This window comes from Hemibagrus wyckioides, linkage group LG19 (assembly GCF_019097595.1).
Source record: "Hemibagrus wyckioides isolate EC202008001 linkage group LG19, SWU_Hwy_1.0, whole genome shotgun sequence".
In the NCBI taxonomy this organism is placed as follows: domain Eukaryota; kingdom Metazoa; phylum Chordata; class Actinopteri; order Siluriformes; family Bagridae; genus Hemibagrus; species Hemibagrus wyckioides.
This window is the reverse complement of record NC_080728.1, coordinates 12,826,166-12,837,013: the sequence shown is the minus strand read 5'-3', so window position 1 is coordinate 12,837,013 and position 10,848 is coordinate 12,826,166. Positions and strand designations below refer to the sequence as shown.

The following is a 10,848-nucleotide window of genomic DNA, read 5'->3' as shown; positions in this document are numbered from 1 at the left end:
CCCACGGGGGAATGCAGCGGGAGGCCGTAACAAGCCAAATGTCTAGTCTGTGCACTTTCTTTCCTTTTACTTGTCCATTGAACAGTCTCCTATACACATCTGAAGGATTCAGCAGCTTTGAATACATCTGATAACAGCTGGATACATCACATATATATATATTTCACTAATGGATACTGCATTACATACAATTTATGGGGGAAATGGTCTACAAATGTACTTTTTTCCTGTACTTGGAAAGTACCTGAAGTCTAATTATGCTCCATGTACAGTTTATACTTTATTTTTTTTCTTAAGAAAAACTACAGTATTATTGTTTGTAGGTGAAAGATAAAGATTTAAAGGTCTACAATATGTACCTTTGAGAATACCTTTCCCAGGGATGAGAAAATCTACAGCTTAATACTATTTTTCTTTCTGAGTGTACTTATTCACTTTCGTCCAAAAGTATCGGAACAGCCAGATTCTTTCTCTTTTCTTTGGGCTGTACATAGACACATTTGGCTTTGTGATCAAAAGAAGCTGAATCGTGAGTGTTATTTGCTTCATTTTAGTTTATGATTCACTTTCACTCACTGAAAAATCGCCCCCAGCAGAGCTGCCACACTGACGTTGTTTGACACATCTAGATGTAGAGATCAGCAAATGCAAGCTGAAGATCTGATCCATCTGGTCTCATACTCATCTTGATGTCAAACCCAAATGACACTTACGGACATCAATAGCAAAAACATTGGCCTTGCCATTCCATTATGTAGTAGTGATCCTTTCGCAAAAAGTGTGATGTAAGCAGAAGGAATTTCTCAACAACTCTGTATGGGGTCTTGCTAAGAAGCAGCAGCCAATCAGAAGCCTCGGAGGTTTGGTGACTCTAAGCTGTACTGCTATGCTAGAGCGGCCAGGGTAACGTCCGTACTTCAGCATAAAGTGACTCCTAGTGAAGTGAAGTCAGCTCATTCAGGTATATTTTAATGTTTTTAATTAAATGCTTTATTCAGCCTGTAGCACTCAGGCGTATGACTATTAACTGGATTTTTTTTTTATGTTTTTCTTGCCATTTTGAAAGTCTCCAGTAAAGGTAAGAAAAGTTTTCACTTATTTTGTGTTGCTTTCATTTATGTTAAATGGAACGTCAGATGTGAGATAGGAAAAATAAAAAATACATGAATGGATAGAAAAGAACAGAGGCATATGGTGGTTTATTTCATGGTGGATTGTGCACTTGATTAATTTATCTCTGAGCACAGGATTCTCCTGGATCAGCAATGGAAAAATTATCACCATTGTGGCTCAAAAAAATGTATTTTTTTCCCCCTCTGTGCACACTTTGCTTTAATACAGCAAAACACCAATTTATATGCTAATGCATTCTCATTACTAATGGAATTTTAGAAACCATGCTGGTTAGGAGTAAGAGTGAAATCACTGCACAACAAAAACCTCAACTTTAATTAAAAACTATTATTTATAAGATTGAAGGGCTTGGGATTATTGATTACGAGGAAGAAAACAAACTTATTTTTCTAAAATGTTTCTCATCTTGAGGTAATGTACAGCAAAGAGAATGGGCGTCACAGATAAACACACAGTCACGGAGGAGGCTGCAAACTGGTAAGAGACAGCAGAAAACTTTTCACAGGGCAGATTTTAAAGACGTAATAAATATCATTTGTCGTGTGAAATAGCACTCTGTCAGGTTAAGTCTAAAAAGGGAGGAATAATGTATAGCTTTTGCTTTTAACTCCAGGCCTGCTGAGGTACATTTCCATAAAATAAACCGCCGTAGGATGAGAAGAAGTCAGTCTCCATCCCGTGAGGTTTCTCCGGTACCATCGTACTTCTCGGAACCGGTTTCGTTCAGGAAGCGTAAGGTAACTGTTGAGAAGATTCCGGCTACATTACACGGTGACATGGACACATGTTGGGTGGCTGCTTGCTCGTGTAATCCTTAGGGATGTAATCGAATTTTAATTTTAATTGAACAGATAGCGGATAACATCTTCATAAAAACAGTAAATGAATAATCATGCACTAATACCTATATTAATACTTACACCGATCAGACATAACATTATGACCACCTGCCTACTGTTGAGTTGGTCCCCCTGACCCTGTATATTCTGACACCTTTCTATCAGAACCAGCATTAACTTCTTCAGCAAACAGTAGCTCGTCTGTTGGATCGGATCACACGGGCCAGCCTTCGCTCCCCACCAGCATCAATGAGCCTTGACCACCCATGACCCTGTCGCCGGTTCACCACTGTTCCTTCCTTGGACCACTTTTGATAGATACTGACCACTGCAGACCGGGAACACCCCACAAGAGCTGCAGTTTTGGAGATGCTCTGATCCAGTCGTCTAGACATCACAATTAGGCCCTTCATCAAACTCGCTCAAATCCTTACTCTTGTCCATTTTTCCTGCTTCTAACACATCAACTTTGAGGACAAAATGTTCTCTTGCTGTCTAATATATCCCACCCACTAACAGGTGCCATGATGAGGAGATCATCAGTGTTATTCACTTCACCTGTCACTGCTCATAATGTTATGCCTGATCGGTGTATATATGATGAGTTGAGGTATGTACTAATCACAATCTAACGAAGCGCTAACCTTAACTACGGTGTGAATCTTTCACGTGACCAACTTATGTGAACACATAGGGCTAAACTAGATTAAGCTTTCATTGTCATTTCAACCATATAAAGCACTGACACAGTATATAGTGAGCTGAAACAACATTTCTCCGTGACCATGGTGCTACATAAAACAACACAGAGCTTTGACTTTAACATGCTCTGCAAGAAAGAATATAAATGAAACATGTACAGAATATTTCAAATTGTTCATTCTTGTGTGTAAAGGAGCAGGCAGCCCGAGCCACCCAGAACATGTACTAGTACTACAATGAGATTTGAAGAGAAATGGACTGAGATTAACTTATAAGTCTTTATTATTAGTTTGATTTTCTTGGTAAGGAAATACGATAAGGAGGATGATTGTAAATAATTATGAAAATAATTCACAATTCATATTCTTTCTTACAGAGCCTGTTTGATCTAGTGTATTCATTAATACATTATCATGTACTTGGTCGTAATTCACGCATGAATTCATAAGACTCATACAGTAGTTAAGATTAGCTCTTCATTAGTTGGTGATTAGTACATATCATAACTCATCATTTGTTTAGAAGTATTTATTCAGATATTAGTGCAGGACTATATATGTACGGTTATTGTAATGTATTACAAACATACAAATACATCAGAAAAGTTCACAAGGTTTCTGGTTGGGACTAGATTAGTGCCTTGGGACAGATTTTGTGCAAGCAGGAGGTTTCTATTTTAGTTTTAGAAACATGGACATGAAAGCTTTCACTAATTCGTCCTTAGAAAGTGCCTGGACATCATAGTAGATTAAATTCAGCTACTACTTTGCATATATTTTGTACTAGGGAAAAACCCTCACACCCTCAGGATTAAGCTACACCTAAGGTTTAAATCTAAATTCCACCATCACTATTGGGAGTAATAAACCCATACACAGCTTTACACCCCTGCTATATATAAATCCAGTCCATTTTTTATACCCACTTTATTCCTAATTAGGGTCACAGGGATCTGCTGGAGCATCCCAGCACACATTGGGTGAAAGGCAGGGTTACACCCTGGACAGGTCACCAGTCCATCACAGGGCCACATACAGACAGACAATCACACACGCTCACACCTATGGGCACTTTAGAATCCACTTAGTATACATGCTTTTGGACTGTGGGAGGAAACCAGAGTAAACCCACGCAGGCATGGGGAGAACATGCAAAGTCCACACAGAAAGGCATTCGAACCCAGGAACTTCTTACTGTGACGCAACAGCGCTAACCACTAAGCCACCATGCTGCCCACTCATTCATACATTCAGCTGAAATTACAAACTAGACGTAAAAATATTCAATAGAGTGTCATGTTTCTATAATCTGTAGGATGTAACTGCAAGACTGCCTCATCTCATTAATGAAGCTCATCAGGACGAAGATGATAATGACGACATTCAGAGTTTAAAAAGCCTTCCCACTGTGATGAACACATTAACCCCTGACCCGAAAGTTAACAGGTCACACACGAGCCGCAAAGGACAAGGCGTCTCTGACTCGAGCCTTCCGCTTCTGCTCACGTCCAAGTAATGAAATATCTTTGTTAGAACATATGAAATTAACTCTGTTAATGTCTGACTAAATGATTGAAGCATTAAAATGGTGCACCATAAAAACTGAACAGAACATTAAATCTTTCTGTAGATGTACTCTGGTGGTAAAGGGTACTGGATGTACTCGCACCAGGGGGTTTCTTCCTGCCATCAAATCCACGGTTCTGGAGAGGCCACCATGCCGAGCTGGATGCAGGTAAAAACACCCCTAAAGACAGCTGCACTACAAAAGGCAATAAACTCAGAAACTACCGTTAGCTAAAAGGCTACAATGTTTCACATTTATCCAAGAAGAGAAAATTCCTTCTTCTTTCTCGCTCTGAAATATGGCCAGGTGTCACACTCTCAATGCTTTTAGCTGTTGCTTTCAGCTGAACTTCACTTTACAGTGAATATCTTAAATTAAATTCCACAAGTGCAATTTTAAAAGTGCACAGCTAATATCTCACACAGCACAGCTATTTTCTGCTTATTGATGATTTAAAGGCTGGTTGGTCACACCACTGAGAGCGAGAGAGAGAGGGAGAGAGAGAGAGAGAGAGAGAGAGAGGGAGAGAGAAGGTTTATCACAGACACAAAGTGCTCAGAAATGCGAGGAGGAAAGATTTTTAGGTATAGAGAGAGAAGGGTGCACATTTCCATAGCCGTCAGCTTCTACAGCAGTGAGAGGAAATGAATTAAAAGAAAATGTTTAGGAAGAAAGCAAACTAGCAAGGTGTGAGATGAGAATGAATCCTAATACAATTTTTTATCCTGAAAGGCAAAAGATGTGTTATTTGAAGTGGAACACCACAAGCCAGAAGTGTTTGTCAAACCAGAGATAAAAAATATATGTATTTATTTTTATGAGAGCAAAATCAATTGTGAAATTAGACTTTTTACATTTTTTATTTTGCTAAGCACACATGCAGTAACAATCTTTATAGCTGTATTAAATATATCTATGCTTTATGAAACTTTATTCATTCATTCATCTTCAGTAAGCTCTTTATCCCGGTTAGGATTGTGGCACAGTCCAAAATCTATCCCAGGAACTCTGGTCAGGAGGCAGGAATAAACCAGTCTACATTGTACTATGGATGAATTTTCTCCTAGGGGCAGTTTTGTGTTGCTAATCTATACACCAGATTGAAGGTAGAAGGAAAAGATAGAAGTCAGAGAAAACACACATGGACATTTGTTGAATTGAAGTTTCACTTATTGTTTTCTTTATGCATGCTTTACAGCAATTTTTAATGCCGTTCTGTTTATTTCTTGCTTTTGAAGGCCAGACAATGTGGAAATAGATTCAACTCGGCATCCTCACCCGGTCAGTCATCCTCGGTATGCACCTCTCAGTGAGAGCCGTCCTCCTGAAAAGGCCTGGACTATAAAAGCGAGCTGTCAGCACCTGCCCTCATCCTCCTCTAACAAAGTGTCCCTGGGTTCCCGAATCACATTCCAGAGTCCAGTGGTACAGGGCGTCTATCCCATCACTCCTGACTTGATGAAAGAGAGCAGACACAATGTGCAGGATTGCCGGCCTCTAAGGCCTGTGTTAAAGAGAGCACAGGTGCTGAACCAAGGAGCTCTTCACTGCCTTTTAGAGAAAAGCTACCTCCCCTGCTCAAACAATCCACATTTGCTTGAGCCGTTTTCAGGCTTTGAGGCACACCTTTGTCATCAGCTTCTTAACTCCCCCTTGCCCCGCCGTGCAGCTCTGCCACATGTCAACTCTCATCACCTCTTACAACTAGAAGCCATGCTGCCTGTGCCTCAGGGGCTAGGCAGTTCCCTGATGCAGCGCACTGTGGAGCTCTGCAACCCGCAAGGGAGACAACTTCCCAGCATCACCATGACCTGTCCTACTCCTTCCCCTAAACACCTGCACAACACGGAAAACAGGCATGTAGCTTGAGTGCATGTTTTTCATTGGAAAATTATGACCCCTTTTCACTGCCTTGCGCCTCAACAGTCCCCTCCAAAAGTTTTGGAACAGCAAGTCCAGCTCTTTTTCTTTTTGCTATACATGGAAATCATTTGGGTTTGAGATCAAAAGATGAAAAATTGTAGCTTTCATTTCCTGATATTTACATCTAGAGTGTGGCACTTTTTTGGCAGACCACATCATTTTTTAGGGGATCCTCTGTATTAGAGCAATATCCCTTATTTTCAGTAACACCATTGTATCACTGACATCAAAAATTGCATGCAACAGAGCACAGCTGTTTACCTCTCAGCATAACGTCACCCACTACATAAGCCACATAAATAGTTAAATGGAATCCAGCTGTGATTTGATCTCAGTATTAATACGCTTATTATTGGAAAGTCTCAGAGTATATCAGATAAAATATCTAAAGTAACAGCATCATAAAGATGAAGGTGCGATCAAAAAAGCCTTGGACAAAGTTCTGGAAAAGTACTATATCCGGGTTCGGTTATGAAATATATCCCAACCTCTGATGCTGCCATGGAGGACCATTAAATCTGAATACAGAAGTTCTGAGACTCTGCCTATAAGAGACAACCCCAAAAAGTCGGTGATTAGTTAAATAACAATCGTGGAGCAAAGACTTCAGGTTGTAATATTCCAGTATGTGGAAAAGTTCAAAGTGGTAGATACTTATGTAAGCCACTGTATAACCTTTTCATCTTCATCAAAGTATCCAGTGAGCCATTGGGTCATATGCCCACTGTCTGCTTTGCATACACTCCCTGAAGAACCACTATTTCACTTGGTAAATAATGCTGTCTTCTTTCTAAACAGTAAGCATAACAGGCCATGGGTTTATTTAACAATTTCTCCTTTGTACATTTGCTATGCAGGGGAAGATCTTGTAAAGTGAATAAATCATAATTAAGTGACTGATTTCACAGCTGCATTAAAACTGCTCATACAAATTCCACCTACTTGCCTGGCGCTACAAAGAGCCACACAGGACAGGATTTAATCCACCTCTGGGAACTGTGAAGAAGTGACAAATATCATTACAGCAATGCTGAGTAGTCAGCGGAGAGAAAACCAGACTGGATGTAAGAACACAAAGCTTCTGGCTCAGAACTCTAAACTTTAAACCGTCTCATAATATTACAATTTCATTTGGTAATTTCTTTTAATCCAGCCCCAGGACGTCTTTTCATGTGTGAGGCCATGTCTATATTTCAGGCTCACTGATGTTCAGATAATCTTTAGATAGAACATTTACAGTGTCTTCCATAAGTATTCACTCTCACTGAATTTTTTCACATTTTGCAGTGTTATAACCTGGAAACCAAAACAGATCGAGTGAGTTTGGTGTGGAGGAACTTGACTGTCCTGACCTCAACCCGATAGAACACCTTTGGGATGAATTGGAGCGGAGACTGTGAGCCATTCTAAAACTGAGATGTCTGCCTTTACATGCACATGAATGTAATATGGAGTGGCCCTTTGCAGCTATAAAAGCTTCAACTCTTCTGGGAAGGCTTTCCACAAAGTTTAGGAGTGTGTTTATGGGAATTTTTGACCATCCCACTAGAAGCGTATTTGTGAGGTCAGGCACTGATGTTGGACGTGAAGGCCTGACTCACAGTCTCCACTCTAATTCATCCCAAAGGTGTTCTATCAGGTTGAGGTCAGGACTCCACACAGTTCCTCTACACCAAACTCGCTTATCCATGTCTTTATGGACCTTGCTTTGTGCACTGGTGTGCAGTCATGTTGGAACAGGAAGGGGTCATCCCCAAACTGTCCCCACAAAGTTGGGAGCATGAAATTGTCCAAATGTCTTGGTATGCTGAAGCATTTAGTTCCTTTTACTGGAACTAAGGGACCGAGCCCAACCCCTGAAAAACAACACCTGAAATTAATTATTTGGAGGGGTGTCCCAAAACTTTTGGCAAAATAGTGTATGTCATGAATGTACATAAAATAAGTGAGAAGGTAGGAAAAATCTATTTAGGTTGACAAGGGGTAAAGAGTAGCACTGAACATGATGCTACCACCACCCTGCTTCACTGTGGGGATGCTGTTGTCATTGTGGTGATCAGTGTTGGGATTCTGACAAATGTCAAGCCAAAAACGTTGTTCTTATCAGACTAGACAGCATATTTCTACAAGCTTTGCTGAGTCTCCTACCTTTTTTGGCAAACTTCAAACAGAATGTCATATTCTCTTCTATAAAGCTTGCTTCAGGATGTTCAAAGTGTGGGATATGCATATATATTTTTTCCATTCTATCCATGACGGATGGTTTTCCAGAATTTGGTCTTGATTGATCTTCCAGGTCATTACGATGCTCTGAGCTGTCATATCATTTCAGAATCTTCAGCCCCGGGAGGTCTTTATGTACAGGCCATGTGTGTGTAGGAGGCTTTCAGTCTGCAGCTTGTTAAAGGAAGTCAATAAGAGACAACAGGACGTGTAGGAAGGCGAGCTATTTTATACCGTGACGTGCATCTATCAAGGCGTTCAGGCTTTCAGCCATTGCAGCGAAGATTCTTCGTCAATGTCACTAAAAAGACTGTAATTATTTTCTCGGCTCTCTCTGAGTAAAATCAATGTAGACTGCTGAGTCAGACGTTATGCCCCAGGAGAGGCTCTCGATCAGGACCTTCTGTTGCCTTGAGTTCTGCATGGAGTGGATGGTTGTTATCATCAACTGCTTATAGATTTACTTTCTGACCAAGGCTTTGAGCCTGGTGATAAAAAAAACAAAAAAAACGTTTGTATCCTGAAAAAACTACAAATGCATGTGATTGATATATTTAGATATATGACTGCTTGTATCTCTGGTGAGAAAAGCATGAAATCCTACACAATATGTGTATCACCTAAATAATCAGAAAATGGGGTTTGGTGGTTTGTTTTGTTAGTTTATCTCTTGAAAGTATGTCCAAAATTTTTATTTTCCAGTTATATTTCCTTTTTGAGACGTTTTGCTCATTGAGTAAATAAAAAGATAAGTTAAAAACAATATACTTATTCTTTGTTTACATAGAAATGGGCATTTTTTTGGTTTTGATTCTGTCCACTGCATGTGACTTTCAAGTGTCAACTCTATCCTCCATGTTTGGAGATGCATACAGGAATTTTTAGCCTTTACTATAAACAGTCTCCTGACTGTCCAGTTGCTTCCAGGCTACACAACACATCCAACAATGTTTTTAGTGGTCAAATGTTATGAGAAAAAAAGCTTTACTCATGTCCAGTCAAGGCCAATCATAATATTAAAGGAGGTTTGATGAAGTTAGAATAATAATATTATTATAAAAACATCAGGCTCAGTCTTTTGGCAAAGTGTGTAATCTTGCCATGTCTCTATGAAAAGCAAGCCCAGTAAACAAACAAGCTGGCCAAGTGTACGAGTCTGTCATCGATCCCTTCTAGTAAAATGTACAAACTGTTTGCTTATCGTTTCTCCTCTGACTGCATTTTGAAAAAAATCAATGATTAAGAGAGTCATCCACCTCACTCATAATTATTACAGCCAATACTGTATTGCTGTATTATGTTATATGTCATGACTGTACACAAAATAGTCCAGAATACTAAAATGGTAGGGGAAAAAAATCTATTACTTTGCTAAAAAGTCACTGTGGAGATGGTGTTCTTATTGTGAGAAACAATGTCAGGATTCTGTCAAAACGAAGCATTTTGTGTCCAAAAAATCTCAATTATGTTCTCATCATTTTTCTACATGAGTCTTCTTTATTTTGGCAATCTGAATTTCACACAGAATTTCATATCCTCCCCCAAAATTATAAGAGATTATAATTCTTACACTCACTATTATATTGCTTTACACTGATCAGGCATAACATTATGAGCAGTGACAGGTGAAGTGAATAACACTGATGATCTCCTCATAATGGCACCTGTTAGTGGGTGGGATATATTAAGCAGCAAGTCAACATTTTGTCCTCAAAGTTGATGTGTTAGAAGCAGGAAAAATGGAGTAAGGATTTGAGTGAGTTTGACGAAGGGCCTAATTGTGATGGCTAGACGACTGGATCAGAGCATCTCCAAAACTGCAGCTCTTGTGGGGTGTTCCCGGTCTGCAGTGGTCAGTATCTATCAAAAGTGGTCCAAGGAAGGAACAGTGGTGAACCGGCAACAGGGTCATGGGCTCACTGATGCACGTGGGGAGTGAAGGCTGGCCCGTGTGATCCGATCCAACAGACGAGCTACTGTTGCTCAAATTGCTGAAGAGGTTAATGCTGGTTCTGATAGAAAGGTGTCAGAACACACAGTGCATGACGGGTCAGGGCTGTTTTGGCAGCAAAACGGGGACTAACACCAATATTAGGCAGGTGGTCATAATGTTATGCCTGGTCGGTGAATAGTATTTCACATACACCTTCTCAATTACTTCTGATGACGTGCTATTGATGTTTCAGCAAAGCAGGCTTAAATAAATTAGTCCAATGCACACTAATCTAAGGAGTGTTTCACTGTGTGTATTCATCGAACATGACAGTACATAATAAGCTGTGTGAATCTACAGTCTGGGCTAGACAGAAATCAGCCTCAGCTTCTGCTTTATACTGTATTTGCTTATGGATGTTTACGATGCTATTGTTTTTGGTTCTTAGCTCAGCAAATAAGACAATGTGAATGGCAAAAACCTGAGCCTTACTTTTATATATCTCTTACTAAAGAGAGGAAAAAACTT

At 39.9% G+C, this 10,848-nt stretch overlaps 1 protein-coding gene across 1 annotated transcript; it reads left to right on the top strand.

The window, feature by feature from the left end:
- The first annotated feature begins 225 nt into the window (after window positions 1–225).
- On the top strand, window positions 226–10,513 carry si:dkey-39a18.1 (uncharacterized protein LOC557637 homolog). Its single transcript, XM_058417089.1, has 7 exons — window positions 226–961; window positions 1,067–1,078; window positions 1,546–1,611; window positions 1,748–1,871; window positions 3,990–4,186; window positions 4,305–4,409; window positions 5,480–10,513. Exons 3-7 carry the CDS (start codon window positions 1,565–1,567, stop codon window positions 6,108–6,110), a joined length of 1,104 nt encoding a protein of 367 aa, XP_058273072.1. The 5' UTR covers window positions 226–961; window positions 1,067–1,078; window positions 1,546–1,564; the 3' UTR covers window positions 6,111–10,513.
- Window positions 10,514–10,848: the final 335 nt, after the last annotated feature.